Here is a 21986-nt window from a genome sequence, read left to right as displayed (position 1 = left end):
GCCTAGGAAGCGCAAGGCCCTGGGTTCGATCCCCAGCTCCGAAAAAAAGAACCAAAAAAAAAAAAAAAAAAGAGCACTGACTGCTCTTCCAGAGGTCCTGAGTTCAATTCCCAGCAACTACATGGTGGCTCATAGCCATCTGTAATGAGATCTGATCCTCTCTTCTGGTTGTCCGAAGATAGTGACAGTGTCATATACGTTAAATAAATAAATCTTTAAAAAAAAAAATAAATGGGGCTGGAGAGATGGTTCAGTGGTTAAGAGAACTGACTGCTCTTCCAGAGGTCCTGAGTTCAATTCCCAGCAACCACATGGTGGCTCACAGCCATCTGTAATGAGATCTGATGCCCTCTTCTGGTTGTCCGAAGAGAGTGACAGTGTCATATACGTTAAATAAAAAAATCTTTAAAAAAGAACCATAAATATGTAAAATGTCACTATTTTTGTTTTGGTTCTTTTGAAACAAAATTTGGAGCTGTGTATTCAGAACTGGACTGGAACTTACTTTATAGACCAGGCTGGCCTTAAACTCACCGAGATCCTCCTGCCTCTGCCTCCTGAGTGTTGCAATTAAAGGCAAGAGTCACCACTGCCTGGCTTATTTGTGTGCATGTGTACATGTGCATCTGTGTGCTCATGTGAGTGCAAGTTCAAAACAGGGTGTCAGATTCCTGGGGCTGAAGCTAGTAGGTTATGTGTAGCCTGATGTGGGTGCTGGGAACCAAACTTGGCTCCTCAAAAGTACCAGTACATGCCCTTTTCCCATGAGCCATCTCTCCAGCTTGTGGAGGGGCCTCCTTTCTATCTCTACAGACCATGGTAGCTCATCTCTAAAGATGACTCCAAGGAAACCATGCTTCATGGTACTTGTAGACCGTTCTAGACTTTGGGCTGAGCTGTGAGAGTCTTTACCCACTTTAAAAGTGGCATTGTGGGTTGGGGATTTAGCTCAGTGGTAGAGCGCTTGCCTAGCAAGCACAAGGCCCTGGGTTCGGTCCCCAGCTCCGAAAAAAAGAAAAAGAAAAAAAAAAGTGGCATTGTGCCAGGTCTAGTCCTGAGCTTTACAAAGGCAGACAACTGCTGCTTCTGAGCACTGCTTCAAGCCAATGAAAGAGAGATCTTGAAAGAGACTATACAGAGAAGGGAGATCTTGACACCAGGGCAAAGGTAAGCAGCCAGATGTTTCCTCTGGTCTCTAAAGGGGTGTTGTGGAGTATCCACCAGACGTGGGTTTAAGCCATTAGATTCGGTTTAAGCCGGCTGGTGACTACACTGGGAGTTTGGGATCCAGTGTAGCCCAAGCCTCAGGGATGTTTTAAGCACAAAACACATGGTCTGGGTTGACTTACTTCACTTAACAAGAACAGTTGGCCAGAATTGGAACTACAGAAGCCAAAAGGCAAAGTTAGTGCATCAGAGACTTTCCCAGAGCTATAACCTTCGATGGATTAGGCCTTTGGTTTCATTTTCTGTTTGGTGATGCTGTCTGCATGCTGAGTCTTGCAGCCTAAAAGACTCTTCCATCATGGAGTCAGATGTGCTAAGGTCTGGGGTCCTGTTATACTTCCAATCTCAGACAACTCTGACTACAAAATACCTGGGACAACAGACAGAACAGCTCAGTGGAGCCCAGCCACTCACAGAAATGCAATAACATGGATAGTGTTTCCCTTTAGCATTTGAGGTGGCCAGGCCGGCCTCAAACTGTTCTCTTGCCTCAGCCTCACAAGCACTGTGATCATGGGTGTACACCACTACAGTGACTGGTTGTGTCTTTTTCTGACTGCTTTCCTCCAAGCTTCTTCCCTGATGGGGATGAAGGTCACACTTTTCTACTGAGGACTGCAGCTTCTATTGGCTGGCTCTTTGCACAGACATAGCTCTTCTTGGGTGCCAGAAACTGCTCTCCACTCCTTCTCTGTCCCCTTCCTTCTTTCCTTCTCTCTCTTTGGGGCAAGGCAGCAAGGGCTCCCTCATTGCCACTTTCCCCTACCACTCTCCATCTTGTTCCCTTGAAACAGAACCAGAGTCCTCATAGAACCAGAGCTTCACTGTTTTGGCTGACTAGTCCTTGAGCTCTTGGCATCTGTCTTGTTCCAGGGGCAGCTGTGCCTAACTTTTTACACAGGTTCTGAGGATTCAATCTTAGGTCCTCATGCTCACAAAGCATTTGTTCTTACCCAGCAAGTCAGCAGCCCCAGGGCTCTCCATTACTGCAGCTAGTGGTTCCTCATCCTGTGTGGTTTTCTTCAAGTCTACCCACACAAGCCAAAAGCTCTTTCCTCAAACACTCACTTCCTCTAAGCAGAGTCATATTCGTTTGTTTGTTGAGACAAAGTCGTATGTATGTAGCCCAGGCTGGCCTCAAATTCCTAATGTAGCTAAAAATGACCTCGAATGTCTTTTTAAAAAAGATTGATTTATTATATGTAAGTACCCTGTAGCTGTCTTCAGAAACATCAGATCCCATTACAGATGGTTGTGAGCCACCATGTGGTTGCTGGGATTTGAACTCAGGACCTCTGGAAGAGCAATCAATGCTCTTAACCACTGAGCCATCTCTCCAGCCTGACCCTGAGCTTCTGAAACTGCAGCTTTCCTATGTGCTAAGAACACACACATTCACCACCATGCCTGCTTTATGTAAACCTGGGGATCAAGCCCAGGACTTCCTGCATTCTAGGCAAACGTTTTACTAATTGAGCTATATCTTCAACCCAACCATGTGCCTTCCCCTTGTTTCTCCCTCTGTCTTTTCCTTCCCCCTCCCCCTCCCCCTCTTCCCTCCCCACCCCATCTCTAGGCCATGTGGGTGCTATTACTCACTGAGAGGCCAAAGGAAGGTTCCAAATCTAGGGTTGAAGTTACAGGAGATTGTGAGCTGGTGTTGTGGATTCTGAGAACTGAACTCAAGATCTCTGGAAGAGCAGCAAACAATCCTAACAGTTAATCCTACCTCCAGCTCTATGTAGTCTAGTGCATGTGGACTCTCAGCCTTCGCAGTGTTGAGATCACAGGGACCACCACACCCAGTGCTTACATTAAACAGGCTCCTAATGATAAACAGAATACCAAGAGGCTGGGTGGCTTTTCTAAGTCACACAAAGACCAAGCAAAGGATGGTATTGAGAGCCTACCACCCCAGCACAGAGGGCGGTGGGATGTTTTCAGCTTTGCCAGGCTGTTTAGTCCTCTCCGGTACCCCCAGGCCTTGCTGGACAAGGCCGAGTCTGTGATCCCTTTGTTAGGATGGAATTGAATTCCCTAGAGTTCCTGTCCCAGGCCTGGCCAGTAACTCCAGTAACCAGAGCTGTGTGAGAAGAAAAGGCCAAGCCACTGGGGAAACCACACCCCAGTCAAGGGTGAGGTCTCAGGTGAGTCATGCCAAGGGCTACTACTGCACAGCCCCATCCTGCTGCTTCACAGACCCAGGGCACTCCACCACAGTCACCTTATTTGGTTTAACTCGTGGGGCTCTCTGCTCATCTCTCCCACATCCAACAGGTGTCCTAGCTCCAGGACACCTCCCTACTTCCACTCTGAACTGCCAGTTACATGAGATGCACCAGAGTTCTGGGTGGGGCCTTTGAGCTCCCTACTTTCTCCTTTCAGCCCCAGATCCTCTCAGATTCCCACAGATGGGCTCTAGCCAGGGAGGGTGGGGCTACTACTGGGACCATCAAGGAGGAACCAGCAACATAGTTGGTGACAGTCTGGTGGCAGGAAGCAACCTCTTACCTGCCTGTGTGCCTCCAGCTGACTTTAGTAGACCATGTCCCCACACCTGTTCCTCCCAGTTGTAGTCCTGGGTAAGTTCAGAGGACGGGGCTTTACGCAGCCTGGATACCAACCCTAAGGCTGGAAAGCAGGGGCTACACCCTGCATCCTTTATGGCAGTGAGATGTCAGAGTAGGCAGAGAAGGAGGGTGTCAGAGGAAGAAGAAGAGGGCGGCCAAAGGGAGGGAGGGCCATACCAGGAGCCTGAGAGACTGTGCGTGACGGAAGCGGAAGCCGGAAGCGGAAAGGAAGCCTGGGTGTCATGGGGAGATGTAAAATGGGATGGAGGGGGAACAGCCACACCTAAGTGCATCATCTCTCCAGACTTTCCTTACCCCCCACCTTGTCTTCTCAGTGGTCAGTCCCACCCCAGGAGCCTTCCAGGACTCAGGTAAGACTTGAGGGATCGGGGACAGTTAGGTTCAGTTGCCTCAGGGTAGGCAGGTCAAAGGGCGGAAAGAGGGAACTGGGGGTGAGGGCAGCAAAAGCCTGGTAAGAGCAGGAAGATGGGTGCTGACAGTGTCGGGGTTGAAGTAAGGACTCTCTCTCTCTCTCTCTCTCTCTCTGTGTGTGTGTGTGTGTGTGTGTGTGTGTGTGTGTGTGTGTGTCTCTCTCTCTCTGTCTCTCTCTCTGTCTTTCTCTCTGTCTCTCTCCCTCCCTCCCTCCCTCTCTCTGTCTTGTCTTCCAGCAGTCAGTCCTACCCAAGGAGAATTCGAAGACCTAGGTAAGAGAGAGGCATGAGCATGAGTTGCCCCTTTATTCTTGTTGTTGTTGTTTGGTTTGGTTTTGGTTTGGGGTGGTTTTATTTTTCCTTCCTTTTCTTTTCTTTCTTTCTTTTTTTTTTTCTTGCTTGTTTTTGTTTTGTTTTGCTTTGCTTTTTGAGACAGGATCTCTCTCTCCAGTCCTGGCTATCCTGAAACTCATTCTGTAGGCCAGGCTAACCTCGCACTCACAGAGACCCACCTGCCTCTGCCTCCTGAGCACTGGGACTAAAGGCTGTCTTGAATCCTAAAGAAGTTTCAAACTGGCAAGGCCATGAGTGAATTGGAAGTGCCCGGGCACTCCAGCCGTGCCCTGCTCATGTTCAGAAGGCAAACTGAACGGGTGGATGGAGCTTCAGGCTCCCGGCCACCCGGAGTTATCAGGGTTTTCTGGAGTACCAGAGGTTAGGGGAGGAGAAGGACCCTAACAGAGCTTGACTTCCAGGAGTCTCTTCCAGACTGCGGCCGCCCTGAGCCCTCTTCCCGCATCGTGGGGGGCTCCGACGCGCATCCTGGCACTTGGCCGTGGCAGGTGAGCCTGCATCACGGTGGAGGCCACATCTGCGGGGGCTCCCTCATCGCCCCTTCCTGGGTCCTCTCCGCTGCTCACTGTTTCGTGACGTGAGTACAGTCTTTGTCCAGGTTCTCTACCGCTAAACGCCGACCTGCAGCTCAACTTTCCCTGCTTATCCTTCCACTTGGCCATGCCATGCTGTCCAGGCTGAATACACTGGAATAGAAATCTTTCCAAGGCTCCCACTGACATCTCCAAGTCCTATTTGACCCTTTCAACCTCCATGGTATCAGCCCCAAATCTCGATCTGCTCTCTCCCTGGGTTCCTACTGACCCTAGCTCCCTGTGGGCTTTGAGTCCTCAGCCCCAAGGACTGACTCCTTCCCTTCCCGGGCACTGGAGCAGGAATGGGACCTTGGAGCCTGCGGACGAATGGTCAGTCCTGCTGGGCGTGCACTCCCAGGACGGGCCCCTGGAAGGAGCGCACATGCGCTCAGTGGCCACCATCCTGGTACCGGACAACTACAGCAGAGTGGAACTGGGCGCTGACTTGGCTCTGCTGCGCCTGGCCTCGCCAGCCAAGCTGGGCCCCTCCGTGAAGCCAGTCTGCCTGCCTCGTGCCTCACACCTCTTCGCTCACGGAACTGCCTGCTGGGCCACTGGTTGGGGAGACGTCCAGGAGTCTGGTAAGTGGGGCACACCACCGCCCTTGCAAGTGTGGGTTCTGAAAGCTGGGTCCTTTGGTGGGTTGCTGCCTCGGAAGCTGAGTCGAAAGAGTGGGACCCAGGCGGAGCTTGGGAGATTTGGTTCTGATCCACGGAAAATTCCTAACCTCCTTTTAAGTACCCTCCTCTGTCCCGACATTGCCTCATTCCTGGTCTCACCGTTTCTCTCAGTTCGTTCTTTCTTTCTTTCGTTCTTTCTTTCTTTTCTCTTTTGGATTTAGGTTAGATTCGGGTTCCAGTCCAGCTCTTTTAGACAAAGCATTCCCCCCCTGCACATTTCCTCCTGTGAAAAGAAGGAAACAGCTCCCGGGGTGTTGGGTGGCTCGGTGGAGAAAACCCAAGTAAAGCCTATCAGCAGTGCCTAGCACAGTGTGTCGGAGGAGGGCAGACTGCTTTGCCATTTTCTATCACCCCTATTACTCGGTGTTACTTTGTCGCTAGTAAATACACCCATAGCTATTCTATGTGTGCTTTGGTCAGACTTCGCCAGGGGTTTTAGGAAGGGAATTGTGGAGGAGATGCTACAGCTGCGACTTGCAGGGGTTCCGACGAGCAACGGTGATCATGAGCACCCAGGAAGTCTGTGGAAAGAGCCAGAGCGTCCTGACCATGGGCCTTCAGAGCAGGAGATTTCTGGGAAGGAGGCTGTGTGAAGAGCGAATGTGCTAAATCAAGGCCATCCTGAGGGCCCTGGGGAAAACCCGGGCTGCTACAGAGTGTCGGGCAAAGCTCACAGGCTGCTGAGGCTGGATATAGAAGATCTTAAAGTAAGATCTGAAGGACAGAGTAATGCCTTGGTAGTAAGGGCGCTACCAAGGTCCCCAGATCACCCCGAGACTTCCCCAGCTGAGCTTCAAGGGCAGGTTCAGCCAGAGTTTGCTTGACCTCTCAGGATTCTAGTGAGTCTGGAAGGACCTCTTCACATTCCCTTTCCCTCTCTGGCTCCCGAGTCTTTTCATTGAAAGTAGCACCTGGGCTGGTTGCAGTGGTGCACACTTTTTTTTTTTGGTTCTTTTTTTTTTTCGGAGCTGGGGACCGAACCCAGGGCCTTGTGCAGTGGCGCACACTTTTAATCTCAGCACTCTAAGAGGCAGAGGCAGATGAATCTCAGGGTTCAAAGTCAGAATGTTCTACGTAGTGAATTCTAGAACAGCTAGGCTACACAGTGAGACCCTGTGTCAATAACAACAGCGACAACAAAGGTAGCAGCCAGAAGTGATAATATACACCTGGAGTCCCCGCTTAGCACTGGCGCCCCAGCATGAGCCTGCAGCATCCATTTACTCCTGGAAGTGAATTAGGAAACTGACCAGTCAGGAGGCCCCAGCTTATGCTGCCTGGATTACACTGAGAATACAGAGACAAGTGGGACATCTTGGGAGCTAAGTGGGGAAGGTGAGTTTAAGGGGCATCAGGGAGGCTGGAGAGAAGGCTCAGCAGTTTAAAAAGGAGTTGCTGCTGTGGCAGGGGACCCAGATTTGGTTCCCAGTACCCACGTGGCAGCTCCCAAGCAAATGTAACTCCACATAACTACATTTCCAGGCTATCCTGTGCCCTTCTCTGACCTTTGTACGCACACGCTAGGAACACATGTGATGTACACGCAATCAGGCAAAACACTCATATACTTAAAATAATCTTTTAAAACGGGGACAGAGATGACGCCCAGATTCTTTTTGTTGTTGTGGTTTTGCTTTTTTGTGTTTGTCTTTCAAGACAGGGTTTCTCTGTGTGACCCTGACTGTCCTGGAACTCACCTTGTAGATCAGACTGGCCTTGAACTAAGAGATTCGCTGTGCCACCATGCCTGGCTAACACTCAGATTCTTATCCTAAAGTCCAGTTTCTGTGTTTGGTACATGGATACAAGACCATATTTAATATACGTGGTATCTTTATGTAAAGATTGCTCTGGGGGCTGGGGATTTAGCTCAGTGGTAGAGCGCTTACCTAGGAAGCGCAAGGCCCTGGGTTCGGTCCCCAGCTCCGAAAAAAAAGAACCAAAAAAAAAAAAAAAAAAAAAGATTGCTCTGTGTTTGAACAGATACCCATTCCACAGCAGGGTTGAAAGCTTGATGTTCTTAGCTCTGGCATATACACATTGTTGTCTGGGTGGGGACCTTGTAAGTACACAACCTGTAGCATCTGTAACTGCTCGCTCTCACTGGCTGCTTACAGGGCCCAAACATAAGAACAGGACTTAGAGAGGAGCAGCAGATGGTGTGATGTAAGTGATAGGCCGGGGATGGGGATTTAGCTCAGTGGTAGAGCACTTGCCTAGCAAGTGCAAGGCCCTGGGTTTTGTCCTCAGCTCAAAAAAAAATAATAATTAATAAATTAATTAAAAGCATGTACTAGGGCTGGAGAGATGGCTCAGTGGTTAAGAGCACTGACTGCTCTTTCAGAGGTCCTGAGTTCAAATCCCAGCAACCACATGGTGGCTCACAACCATCTGTAATAAGATCTGATGCCCTCTTCTGGTGTGTCTGAAGACAGCTACAGTGTACTTACATATAAATAAATAAATAAATAAATAAATAAATAAATAAATATTTAATTAAAAAAAAGCATGTGCTATAACCACTCATCTTTGCTTTGTTTAAAAAAAAAGAAAAGAAAAAGAGAGTGTTAGGACAGGTTGCCATGTTTTCTTTCCCCCAAAGTAGGGCCTCACATAGCCCAAACTAGCATTGAACTTGCTATGTCACTGGTGATAATCTTGAGTTTCTGAATCTCCTCTTCTCGTTCCCAAGTTCTGGGATTACAGGCATGCGCAGGACACCTGGTTTTCTCAGTTCTGGAGATGGAGCACAGGCTTTGTGAATGTTAGCAAGCAGCCTACAGATTGAGCTACCTCTTCAGACTCAGTAGAGGCATGCTGATGGAAATACCTACGAGCAAAGGTCTGGAGAGATGAGCGTTTCATACCTAACTCACAGTTCTGTTCTCTGGTTCTGCCCTCAGACCCTCTGCCTGTCCCCTGGGTTCTACAGGAAGTAGAGCTAAAGTTGCTGGGAGAGACTGCCTGTCAATGTCTCTACAGTCGGCCTGGCCCTTTCAACCTGACTTTGCAGCTGTTGCCAGGAATGCTGTGTGCTGGCTATCCAGAGGGACGAAGGGACACCTGCCAGGTAAGGAGAGGTCTCCTAAGCCATAAGAAGCACCTAAGGAGTAGATGAAAATTTGAGCCTCATCTTCTATGGAATCTGGTCTGGGGAGTATGGCTCATGGTTATAGTATGTGCCTAGCACCTAGGAGGTGCTAGATTCAATCTCTGGCAACAAAACAAAAACCCAAAGACAGTCAGTAGTGCCTGGCATAGCAGGAAGCACTTGTAACCTCAGCACTTGGTAAGTAGAGGAGAGGCCAGGCTCAGGGCCTGTCTGAGCTACATAGTGGTCAGCCTAGGCTACATGAGACTGTATCTCACAACTGAACAGAAGCATCTCAATGAGTAGGACTGGCATAGAGATGATAGATGGATGGAAGCTAGGACTCAACATGTACCTGTTACCTTTGGGAGTCTGATGCAGTAAAGCCCCAGGTTCCCAAGGGCATGCATCCCATGAGGCAGGGGTTGTGGAGCCCAGATGAGGGCTAGTGAGAGAAGGAAGAAAGGACAGACACAGATACAGCAAAACTGGGGTTAGATTCCCACTACAGCAGAAACTTTGAGTTGTTCACCATGGCAAGGTTTAGCTAGTCTCAGCAGGAGATCCCATAGACCAGTAGTCTGGGACTGCAAACTTCTCAGAGGAAGCTGCAGTTACTAGTCTTTACACACACTGGTCAATTGTTTCGGACTCCTGAGTTGAGCCTCGCCAGCCATCTTGAGCATGGCCCACATGGGACACAGCTTTGCCAATATCTCATGGTTCCAAAGCCTTGGAGCCCTTGATCTGGCCTCATCCCTGTCAACAGTACACTCAGGACTCCGCTCGCTCAGGACGCCCTACACTCTCTTCACAAGTCCAGCACCACCAGCTCTTAGATATTCAACTTTGCTCAATGTTCAGACTCCATATCTGGAAGATGACAATAATACATCAAGTGTATTATTACCATAATTAATGACCTAAGATCTAAAAAACTATTAGCTATTATTTTTCTTATTCTAAAACCCAGCCTATAGCACAACACTTGTTGCTTAGTAGGTACCTAACATATAATTATTGGGAATAATAAAATTAATTCTTCACAGAGGGAATTTTCCAGATAATTGGCTGATGGCCAATACAGTATATTTGAAACAACTTTTTTGAGAAATTAACCCAGCATTCCTGGTAGGAGTGTGGATACGAAGTAGATAGTTCTGAGGTTCCAGGACCCATAGGCATATCAGTCTCCTAGAATTTTAGATTTTATTTATTTTATTTATGTGTATTTATTTTATTATTATTATTTACGTGTTTTACCTGATGAGTATTACATGTGTGCAGTGCCTGTAGAGGCCAGAGGAGGGCACCAGATTTCCTAAAACTGGAGGCATCTCTCCAGCTCTGATACTTGATTTCCCTCACCCTGAATATCTTTTATTGATTTTAGACAATTTCATACATGTATACAATGTACATTGATTATATCCACACGGAACTCCCCCCACTTCTCCTGGCGGATACCTGCAACACCCCTTCCACACCTACCTCTATATCGTCTCTTTATTTTTGCAAATTACTTGAGTCCAGTTAGCGCTGTGCTGAAATGCTGGCTGACTCCATTAGTTTGATGGTGTGGAGGTGTACTTGAGTGAGTACGATGACCACCTCTGCTGCGAGACAGCACTTCACACCACTGCCCCCCATGCTCTGGCTCCTCCTCTTCCCTGCTCCCTGGGAACATTCAGGGGGTGTTGATACACGTGTTCCACCTAGTGGTAAGCCCTCAGTGGTCACCTAGCCTCAGCACTCTGGCCAGTTATGTGTCTGCATTTAACTGATGCCCACTGCAGAGAGAAGCTTCCTGACCAAGGTCGAGAGCTGCACTGATCTCTGGGTGTAAACATAAATATTTAGAAGGCAGTTTAACAATATGTAGGAAAACAATAGTAGAGTAGTAGATTACCTGCTAGGGCCCATGACTCCATGGTTTACATTAGCAAGGAGAGAATCCTTCCTGTGGATTCCTCAGATAGCCAATCAGAAAGCAGGCGGTTACGTCCATGACCTCCACACCACTGTTTATCATGGGCACATCTTGCTTGTCAGGTTCATATTGTAGCATTCAGGAGTCACTGTTGGGCAATAGTATTGATGGCTCAGATGCCCCACCAGGTTCCATAGCACTTCCACAGCACTGTGAAAGCCGGCCACCAGGGAAGAAGTTTTCTGGTTGGTTCCAGGTTAATTTCTCTGTATGCTGCAACTGAAGTGTGTTGTTTCTGCAATAGTCTTACCGTCTATGGTTGGCAATCAAGAGTAATGGCAACAGTCTGTGTTGTTTTGGGAGCCTCTGAGGCTTCCCTGACCAACAACTCATAAGGAGCTGTTCCTATAGCTCAGTGTGCCATGCTTGACACTGAGATTTTGATTTAATAGTGTAAGGCTTATTGGGGAAGCACTGTCCACATGTATTCAAACTCCTTTTAAAATTACAGATATACACACACATATACTTTTTTTTTTTTTTGACAGTGTCTTACTACATATTCTTGGCTGGCCTAGAACAATCACTCTTCTAGAACAAGCTGTTATATTCTTATATATGTGTTCCCATAAAGGTTTTCTGTATACCTTTAGTTTTGATTAACTTACCCCACGTTCTCCTTTCTCCTGTCCCCCCATCCCTATCCCAACTTAACCCTTCAATCCCCCAGTACCCTCCCATTTTATTTTTCTTTTTTTCAGAGCTGGGGACCGAACCCAGGGCCTTGCGCTTGCTAGGCAAGCGCTCTACCACTGAGCTAAATCCCCAACCCATACCCTCCCATTTTTATAGCACATGTGTTCTTCTAGGCCCTCACCCCTTCAGGCTTCTTCCCTCCCTCTCATGAACCTGTTCAAGCTTCCTGACTACTACGGCCATTCTAAATTAAACATAGCAATGTAGACATTTGAAGCTCAGATCTATAGGTGAGAAAGAATGAGTGTCACTTATCTTTTCTGAGCTTGCACGGCCTCACTTTGTATAGTATTTTGCTGTTCCACCCACTTTCCTGCGAATTTTATTTATTTATTTATTTATTTTATTTATTTATTTAATGTAAGTGAGTACACTGTCACTCTCTTCAGACACACCAGGAGAGGGCATCAGATCTCATCACAGATGGTTGTGAGCCACCATGTGGCTGCTGGGACCTGAACTCAGGTCCTCAGGAAAAGCAGTCAGTGCCCTCAACCGCCGAGCCATCTCTCCAGCCCCAAGGTGGTCCCTTTTTTGATTGGGTAGTGTATTCTCCTTATGTGTAGCTTCTTGAGTTCTTTGACTATCCCTTGGCTGTGGTGTTCATTGAACTTTCTGAGGATGGTTCTCACTGTCCAGCTTGACAGCTCGAGTGCCACTCCTGGACCCACAGGGTGAAGAGAGCTGAGTATTGAGTGTTGCTCTTTGACCTCTACTCCCTGGCCATGGCACTTGAGCACACACAATAAATAAATTAATAAATAGAAATCTAGAAAGAGAAAGCCAGACATTGTGGCATATGTGTGTAATCTGCACTCAGGAGGCAGAGGGTGGCAGATCCTAGAGGTCAAGGCCAGCTAGATCTATATAGTAAGACCCTGTCCTAAAAATGGAAAATGTTACTTGCTCAGTACAATAGCTGCTAGTCATATCTATCTATTGGGCATGTGAAATGTGTGTGAAAGGGAAAAATAAAGGAAGGTAAAGCTGCACATGGAGTCCCAGGCTGTAATCCTAGCACTTGGAAGACTGAGGCATAAGATCACAAGTTCAAGGCCATGCTGAACTATATAGCAAGACCTTGTTGGGGTGGTTGAGCAGGGACAGAAGGCAGGAAGACAGGTAGGTCTTACCTCAGAAACCTGGCAACCCAAGTCTCATCCCTGGAACTAAAGGTGGAAGAAGAGAGACAACCATAGTTATTCTCTGATGTCCACACGTGTGCTGTAGACCCATGCTCCTCCCACAACACATAATAATGATAAAATGCAAAATAAGTAAATAAATTTTGATAAAAAGGAGTCCATGAGATAGTTCAGAGGGGATAAGTGTTTGCCACACAAGTGGCTTAAGTTCAATTCCTGGAACCTCAGACACATTCTCCCTCTCCTTCTCTTCTTCTCCAGCAACAAAAAAAGAGGACAGGGAGAAGGAAGCACTGGGGGCATAGTTCAGGTGTAGAGTGCTTAGTGCAGCCAGCACCACAGCTATGGTGTGTGCGCCTATAGCTCCGGAACTCACGAATGAGGCAGTAGAAGCAGAAGGACCAAATTCAGCGACACTGTGACTCTGAAGCCAGCCGGGGCTCCATGAGACCTATCTCAACTAAAACAAAACAGAGGGAGGAAGGGGGCTGGTGGCCTGAGAAATTAAAACCGAATCTAAACTTAAATGATCAGAGCAGAAGGGCTGTCTGTGGTTAAGAGCATTTGCTGCCCTTGCAGAGGGCCAGAGTTCAATTTCCAGGACCATTACAACCTCTGCAACTCCAGTTCCAGGGATCCAACCCACTTTTCTGACCGCCACAGACACCACACACACTTATGGTACACAAAAATACATGTAGGCAAAACATACATCACAATCATAAAACACTGAAATCAATCTTAAAAAACATAGTTGCTTTGGGCTGCTAACTACTATTTTGGGTAGCATAGCTCTACAAAATGTTGAGCCTTCTTGTTTTAATGTTTTATTCATTTAATTAATGTACATTTGATGTTTTGCCTTTATGTATGTCTGTGTGAGGGCAGCAGATCCCCTGGAACCAGAGTTATAGACAGTTGGGAGTTGCTATATGGATGTTGGAAATCGAACCTGGGTCCTCTGGAAGAACAGACAGTGAGTGAGTGCTCTTAACCTCTGAACCATCTCTCCCAGCCACTCTTAAACACGTTTAGAATTTATTTTCTATGTATCAGTGTTTGCCGGCATGTATGTCTGTGCATGACTGGTGCACAAGGCCATCAGAAGAGGGTATCAGATTCCCTGGAACTGTAGTTACAGATAATTGGGTCCTGTGGGAAGAGTAGCCAGTGCTCTTTACCACCGGCTGCAGACTTTGTGACTCCTGAGCTGGGTTACAGAACAGACACCACAGGGTAACATGGCCCACTCCAGTCGTTTGTGTGTCTGCTGATGTTACTCTTCCTCATTTGGCTTCACACTCCCATTCTTTTTTTTTTTTTAAAGATTTATTTATTTCATGTATCGAGTACATTGTAGCTGTTTTCACACACACCAGAAGAGGGCATCAGATCACACTACAGATGGTTGTGGGCCACCATGTGGTTGCTGGGATTTGAACTCAGAACCTCAGGAAGAGCAGTTAGTGCTCTTAACCACTGAGCCATCTCTCCAGCCCCACACTCCCCATTCTTAATATATTTATTTGTTTGCTCATTTATCCATCATTCATAACCAGGATCTTTCTGTTGCCCAAGGTGGGCTTTGACTCCTGAACTTAAGTGACCCTCCGGCCTCAGCCTCTCGAATAGCAGCGGTGTACAGATACAGCACCGTACATGCTCTCGGAGCTAGCATATTTACCTAGTTCTACCTGGGGCTTCAGCTAGTACCTCTCATTTGTTTTTACATTTATTTATTGTGTGTGCGTTTCAATATGGCCTTTAGCCATTTTTTGTTTATTTGTTTGGAGACAGTCTCATGGAGCTCAGGTTAGCCTAAGAGTAACTGTCAGTGAGTCCTGATCCTTTCACCTCCCAAGTGTTAGGACTATAGGTATGCACCTTGGCTTCTGTGTGTGTGTGTGTGTGTGTGTGTGTGTGTGTGTGTGTGTGTGTGTGTGTGTGCAGGTGTGCAGGCAGAGGACAACCTCCGGTGTCATTAGGCATACAGTCTACCTCCTTTAAGACAGGGTCTCTCATTGGCCATGGGCTCACCAATTACGCTAGACTGGCTGTCTAGGCCTCTCTATAGATCTACAAGCTCAGGTCACACTTTTACATGGGTTACGGAGTTGGAACTTGGGTCTTTAAATTTGCAAGGCAAGCATTTTCCCAGGTGAGCAATGCCCCTCAGTACTTGATTTATTTACTTACTTATTAATTCATTTATTCATTTATTTTCGAAACTGAACTGGAATTCACTTTGTAGTTCAAGTTGGCCTTGACCTCAGAGATCTGTCTACTTCCTCCCGAGTGCTAGGATTAAAAGTGTACAACACCACCTCCAGGCTTCCTCAATATACTTTTTTTTTCTTTTTTTCGGAGCTGGGGACCAAATCCAGGGCCTTGCGCTTAAGCGCTCTGCTACTGAGCTAAATCCCCAACCCCCTCAATATACTTTTTAAAGGGGCAGAGGTCGGCATTTATGAGACCCTGGAGTCAAACCCAGCCCAAAACTAAACTTTGGAAGCTGCAATTCACAAACCTTAGAAATCAGGGACAGTTTGGGGGTGACCTATTTACAAGACTCATTCAGCTCCGAATGAGACTGGCGGGATTCTCTTGAGCAGCCATTGGTGCCTTGACTGGATGCTCTCGGTTGGCTTTGGCTTTACCAGGCTTTCTTCTAATTGAGTTGTAGCTAACACAGAGGTGAAGATAGCTACGGAAGGTTTCTAGAAGGTGGCTGGCTGTATGTTAGGCTGAAACGGGGTGGGAATTTTTGAACTAACCTCTGACTTGAGTCATCTATCATTAGGGTGACTCTGGGGGACCGTTGGTCTGTGAGGATGGCGGCCGATGGTTCCTGGCGGGAATCACCAGCTTTGGCTTTGGCTGTGGACGGAGGAACCGCCCTGGGGTCTTCACTGCAGTGGCTCACTATGAGTCATGGATTCGGGAACACGTGATGGGTTCAGAACCTGGGCCTGCCTTTCCCAGCCAGCTCCAGAAGCCCCCGTCAGAACCCTGGGAGCCCAGAGAAGAAAACTGTACCTTTGCCCAACCAGGTGCACTGACCCTGAGCTGAGCCGGGCTGGGTGGATACGAATTGGGGTGGAGGCTGCAGGGTTAAGGATTTCTGCAGCCCTTCTGACCCAGGCCTCTCATCTCTTAGAGTGCGGGAAGGCTACGAGGCCCGGGACCTGGCCCTGGGAGGCCCAGGTGATGGTGCCAGGCTCCACACCCTGCTATGGAGCTCTGGTGTCTGACAGCTGGGTCTTGGCACCCGCCAGCTGCTTTCTGGAGTGAGTGAGTGCGTGAGAATCCATACATCAGGCACTCTTTCTCCTTTCCCGCATCAGCCTGAAAGACTGGCTCAGCCCTTCCTCTGGGGTGGGAGTTGTACCTAGTTTGTAGTGTGAAGTCTTGGGAAATATAGAACCCAAACAAAGCCAGGGAATCTGACGAGGGCGGGGTAGGTGGTTCGGTCCAGAACTCGGGAACCAAAATAACAGAGTAGGGGCAGGGTTCCAGCGTTGGACATAGTATTCCAACCGGGAGATGCAGTCTAAGCCTGGAAAACTAGGTTTGCATCGAGTATGCGGAATGTGCACGCTCCTCAGCTTCCCCATCCAGCAACCTCGCACCTCTGACAGCTCTCTCCACGATTTCGAGACCTGGCGGGTGCTGCTGCCCTCGCGTCCGGAGGAGAAGAGGGTCGTGCGCCTCGTGGCGCACGAGAACGCTTCCAGGAACTTCGCTTCAGACCTGGCGCTACTGCAGCTGAGGACGCGCGTGAACCTGACTGCGGCTCCGAGTGCTGTGTGCCTGCCCCACCGCGAACACTATTTTCTGCCCGGGAGCCGCTGCCGCCTAGCTCGCTGGGGACACGGGGGTGCGCGAGACCGTGCGGGGGCGCACACTGGGCGGAGTGGGCGGAGCGGAAACCACGCGGCCTAAGCAACCCCTGGCCGCTCTTTCAGAACCTGCACCACGCTCCAGCGCGCAGCTGGAGGCGCAGCTGTTGAACAGCTGGTGGTGTCACTGCCTGTACGGCCGCCAGGGGGAGTCCGTGCCGCCGCCAGGAGACCCGCCGCACTTGCTTTGCCCCGCCTACCAGGAGGAGGAAGAGGCGGGTGCTTGCTGGGTGAGCGGCAGGAACTCGCTGCGGAAATCCGGTCCTGACCAGGACCCAGCTGGAGGCGGGAGGAGCTAAGATGGGGCGGGGCGTTTTGGGCTCCGCGTGGTGCCAGAACTATTATTTCTATTCTTCTTCTTTTTTTTTTCCATTTCTTTCTTTCTTTTTTTTCTCCCCCGAGACAGGCTTTCTCTTTGTATCCATAGCTGTCTTAGAACTCACTGTTTAGGGGCTGGAGGAATGGCTCACTGGTTAAGTGCACCGATTACTCTTCAGTTCAATTCCCAGCACGTACATGGGGAGCTCACAACTGTCTGTAACTCCAATATCTAACACCCTCACATAGGCATTCATGCAGGCAAAACACCAATGCACATAAAATAAAATACATAAAATTTTAAAAATTTAAAAAGCTTTTTGAAAACCAGGCTGGCCTTGAACAAATTCAGAGATCCTCTTGAATGTGCACCACTATGCCCAGCTTCTTCCTTCTTTTTAAAAATACGATATTGGGATCCAAGCCCGGATCCTTGTAAACCAAGTGCTTTACCGACTAAGCCATCTCCTCAACCTGAGCTTGTCAGTTTTAAGAGAGGGTTGAAACCAAGTGCACTGCTTCTTTAATCCTAAAACTCAGGAGGCAGAGGGTGATCTCAGAATTTGAGGACAGCCAGGGCTACACAGAAAAACCCTGTCTTGAAAATAAATGGGGGGAGGGAGTTAGGGGAGAAGGTATTTGGGCTTGCCAAGTGAAGGCTGGAGCTTTACACAAATCAGTGTTGAAACTTGGCTTAAAGGATTCATGCAGGAAAGGAGAATCAAGATCCCAGGAAAGTCCAGGAAGCCTAGGATCTATAGGCCTGCAGCCTGCACTCATACAAATAATAATACTGTTTTGCTGCAGAAAGATTCTGGTTGGAGCCTTCTGTGTCGTGAGGAGGGGACGTGGTTCCTGGCTGGATACAGAACCCTCTCAAATGGTTGTCTCCGACCCCGAGCCTTTTCCCCAATGCAGACTCATGGGCTATGGATCAGTCATGTGACTCAGGGAGCTTACCTGGAGGACCAGCTAACCTGGGACTGGGGCCCTGAAGGAGAGGAGACTGAGAAACAGACATGTCCCCCACACACTGAGCATGGTGGTGAGTAGGGGTCTGTGAGGCTTCAGGAGTTCCTGGTAATTCTTAGTTCCTGGCTCGATTTCCAGGGGCTGGCTTTGGGATCACTGACATGGCTACCTACCTCCTCTCTCCAGCCTGTGGCCTGAGGCCACAATCCACTCCAGCTGGTGTGCTGTGGCCCTGGCTGACGGAGGTGCATGTGACTGGTGATAGAGTCTGCACAGGGATTCTGGTGGCCCCAGGCTGGGTGCTAGCAGCCACTCACTGTATTCTCAGGTGGGTCTCTCCTAGCAAGGAGGCAAGGTGAGGAAAATTAGGTGATAGATGAAGGATTCTTTCAGTAGTAGGACAGCATCACGTGTGGGCTCACATAGCACAGGGAATCCAGTGCTGAGGGTGTTTTTGTTGGGATGCTTTGGTTTGGTTAGATTTGAAAACGCAGGAGAGAGAGGAATCACAGAGCAGTTGGTGGGTCGTCCTGGAGACCATTTCTGTCTGTCTTCTGCTGGGAAGTACTTCACCACCTACGATGTAAGCCAGGATGCTGGCTCTGACACTGGTTGGTTCCTATCCTCACAGGCTGGGCTCCTCAACAGTGCCTTACATTGACGTATATCTGGGCCTGGCAGGGGTCAGCTCCCTCCCTCAGGGCCACCAGGTATCTCGGTCTGTCGTCAGCATCCGTCTTCCTCGGCATTCTGGACTTAGACCCCCCCTGGCCCTGCTGGAGCTGAATTCTCGGGTGGAGCCCTCCCCATCAGCTCTTCCCATCTGCCTACACCCAGAGGGTGTTCCCCCAGGGGCCAGCTGCTGGGTTCTGGGCTGGAAGGACCCACAGAACAGAGGTGAGAGCCCCTGGGTCATAGGAATAAGGAATAACCTCAGGCCAGAACCTTTGACAGCTTTCTCTCCTCTTTAGTTCCTGTAGCTGCTGCTGTCTCCATCTTGACACCACGACTCTGTCACTGCCTCTATCAGGGCGCTCTGACTCCTGGAACCTTCTGTGTCTTCTATACTGAAGAGCAAGAGGATAGATGTGAGGTGCAGGGTCCCAGGGATCTTGGACCAGGGAGGCGAAAGGTAGTTCTGGGCAACTAGACCCAATTTGGATAGAATTGGAATCTCTTGGTATTGGGTTCCAGATAGGAACAAGTATTATTTCTGAGCTAGACCTTAGACCAGGACCCAGGATTCCTAAGGGTGAGATATGCAGTGCTTTGTGACCTGACCTTAGGGAAGGTAAGAGAGCCAGATGGAAGGGTAACACTCATTTGGCTCCAATTCTGCAGATGACCTCAGCACCTCCCCTCCTGTGCCAGACTGAGGGAGGCCCTTGGGTTCTCGTGGGCATGGCTGTTCGAGGTAGCCGGGAGCTGTTTGCAGCCATTGGCCCTGAAGCAACCTGGATATCGCAAACAGTGGGAGAAGCCCATTTTCTTCATCTCGGTGGCTCCTCCTACTGGTCTCCTGAAGGCAGTGACCCGTGTCCCCAAGACTTGGCAGGATCTGCAAGCTCCCCTAAGGTTGCTGCTCTGCCCCTCCTACTGGCTCTACTGATCCCTCGCTGAGAGCCTGGCTTCTCTTCATACCACCCATCAGGGTTGGAATGTGGCCCAACCAGCCAGCTCCCAGGCCTGGATAGGGCCTCTTCCACCCATACTGCATTAGCTTACAGATAATTGGACCTCAGTGCTGGCTACTTTGAATCTAAGAATCCTTGGGGGTGGAGGAGGAACAGACAATAAAGATGTAAATACAGACACGTGGCTTTGTGGTATCTCTTAGGCTACAGAGGTGCTGAACACCTCAGAGCTAAGGGGAAAGCCCCAAGGATAGGGCTCTACCCTCCTGGTGAGTCAGGCCTTGGGATCCCGGGAAATGTGTCCCCTATAACGTGGCAGCTGTTCCCTCATTCCTGCCTCTGGGCGGGGGAGGTTAGGTGGACAGCTGGTTGTGTGTCACCTCTTCATTGGAATTAGTGTCCCCAGCACCTGCAGCATACCTCAGCCCTGGGTCTGCGTGTACCAGACTAGGACGCCTTAGGATGCGAAAGCTAGCCCCAAATATGTACTCTAATGTATAACATACATGCGCAAACACAAGAACGTCTGCACCCTTTAAGAGACTCCTTCTTGCACTCCTAATCAGTGCCCCCAGGATCTGGGCCACTTAGATGCAAACCCCACCTCTGTGCCTACCACCCACAGTTAATTCAGTCCATATTACTCACTACCTGGCAAAGCAGACAACGGGAGCCTAAAATAATAAGTTCACCAAGCGCTCCCTGTGGGATAAATACTCCTTGACTATGGATCAAGAAACGGCGGCGGCGGCGGCGGCGGCGGTCAGAGGAGCAGCGAGGTTTGAACAAGCGGAAGTCTTGGTGGGTAAACAGAAGGCTAGAGTTGGGGTGGGGGTGGGGTCACAGTCTATTATGCAGGCAGAGGATAGGGATGGGAGACCTAGAGTAAACTGGAAGGCAGCCCTGGGAGACTGAGCAGGGTAGATGTTGTTAAAGGCTTTTCCTTCACTGTTAGGTACCGCAGTGGATATTCTCCAGACCCTCAAGGAAATGCACACGTCCACCTGCTCTCTATACCCCACACTGAACCTGCCTCCTTTCCTGAGCACACCTCATGTGACTCCCAAAGTCTTGCCCCTCCCTCCGAAGTCTACCTCTCCCATTCAGCCCCTCCAGGAATTCTCCAACACTGGGCTGGGCTGGGCTGGAATTGAGATGCCTAGGCTTCTAGAAGACAGTAGAGGAAGTAAGGGTCAATTTCTCCTCAAGCTTAAGCCTAACCCATATCTGTACCCACTGACTGCAGTCACATGGGCCACCTTTCCATGAACTCCTTCTGTGCTCCTGTTACTTGTGTGTACACATGCATGCACCCACACAAGCAAATTCTGAGGCTGCTGCCCTCCACCCTGTCTTTAGACAGGGTCTCACTTCATCTGGACCTTGCTGTTTCACCTGGACTGGCTGGCCAGCAGAGCTCCCCGGTCTGCTGTCCCCCGCCCAGGACTGTCCCAGGGTTACAAGGGACCTCAGCCTGGGTTTTTATGCTAGCACAGCAGTTGCTTTACCACTGTGCTACCTCCCCAACCCTTTCCCTACCTACTTTACAACACCCCAGCTTTGTCTTTCTCCCCCCCCCCCTTTTTTTTTTCTTTTTTAAGAGAAGGGTTTCTCTATGTAGCCTTGGCTATCCTAGAACTTGCTAGGTAGACCAGGCTGGCTCCAAACTCACAAAAATCTGCCCGCTTCTGCCTTAGTGGGAGGAAGGGCAACTGGCTTTAAAGGCATGCTCCACCACACCCGGCCTGACTTGCCAGCTTGGTTTTGTCAGCATCTTTCCATGCCCTCTTAGGATTTGTTTCCCTGTGCTCTTCTTCCACGATCTCTCCAGCCGCTGCGTGCTGTTGAAGTCCCACTAACTGTGTCCATCACAGCTCCTAATCTGAAATGATTCAATGATTGCCTTTTGTTATTTGATTCATGTCTGACATCCCTACTTCATCGTCATCTCAAGGAGGTCATGGATGTCACAGTCTGCCACTTGTGCACCCGGGAGCACAAGTAGGCACTTGGCAAATACTTGTTGGATGATTGTCAACAGCCAGACATGCTCAACACCTGCAGGAAGGCTGCAAGCTTCACAGAGGGCCTGCCAGGAAGGACCCTGGCCTGGAGCATTCCCCCCTGTCCTAGTCTTAGATACCTGGCCTGAGGAGGGAAGGGAAAGGGTGAGCAGCAGCTGTGGCCCGACATTAATAGAGTCCAGAGCAGGCCAGGTTGGGGAGAAGAGGGGCATAGGAGTAGCAGGGTAATAGTTGAGAGACCAGAAAGACTTGGGACAGTTGGCTGGCCCTTAGGGTTTCCAGTCCTGCCTCCGACTGCTCTCTGACTGGCCAGGATCAATTTTCCTTTACCAAAAGCTCCCCCACTGCGAAAGGAGCCATGAAAGAACCACAGAGGTCAG

General features: G+C 49.3%; 1 protein-coding gene across 12 annotated transcripts; it reads left to right on the top strand.

Annotated features, from left to right (window-relative positions):
- Nucleotides 1-3757: 3757 nt before the first annotated feature.
- Prss36 (serine protease 36) lies at nt 3758-19760 on the top strand. Of its 12 annotated transcripts, none has more exons than XM_087580105.1 (15): nt 3758-3809; nt 4133-4168; nt 4466-4501; nt 4997-5159; nt 5458-5738; nt 8741-8907; nt 15560-15809; nt 15917-16046; nt 16398-16636; nt 16725-16888; nt 17784-18021; nt 18135-18276; nt 18580-18845; nt 18920-19041; nt 19290-19760. In XM_087580105.1, exons 1-15 carry the CDS (start codon nt 3773-3775, stop codon nt 19566-19568), a joined length of 2550 nt encoding a protein of 849 aa, XP_087436231.1. In that variant the 5' UTR covers nt 3758-3772; the 3' UTR covers nt 19569-19760. The 12 variants fall into 12 exon arrangements, with proteins under 12 accessions (XP_087436231.1, XP_087436275.1, NP_001011560.2 ...); XM_087580149.1 differs by having other exon boundaries at nt 16365-16636; NM_001011560.2 differs by having other exon boundaries at nt 3773-3809; nt 16725-16892; nt 17788-18021.
- The last annotated feature ends 2226 nt before the right edge of the window (nt 19761-21986 follow it).

The sequence above is a fragment of the Rattus norvegicus genome, chromosome 1 (genome assembly GCF_021556685.1).
Source record: "Rattus norvegicus strain SHRSP/BbbUtx chromosome 1, alternate assembly SHRSP_T2T, whole genome shotgun sequence".
Taxonomy (NCBI): Eukaryota; Metazoa; Chordata; class Mammalia; order Rodentia; family Muridae; genus Rattus; species Rattus norvegicus.
This window is presented reverse-complemented; position numbering and strand designations above follow the sequence as displayed.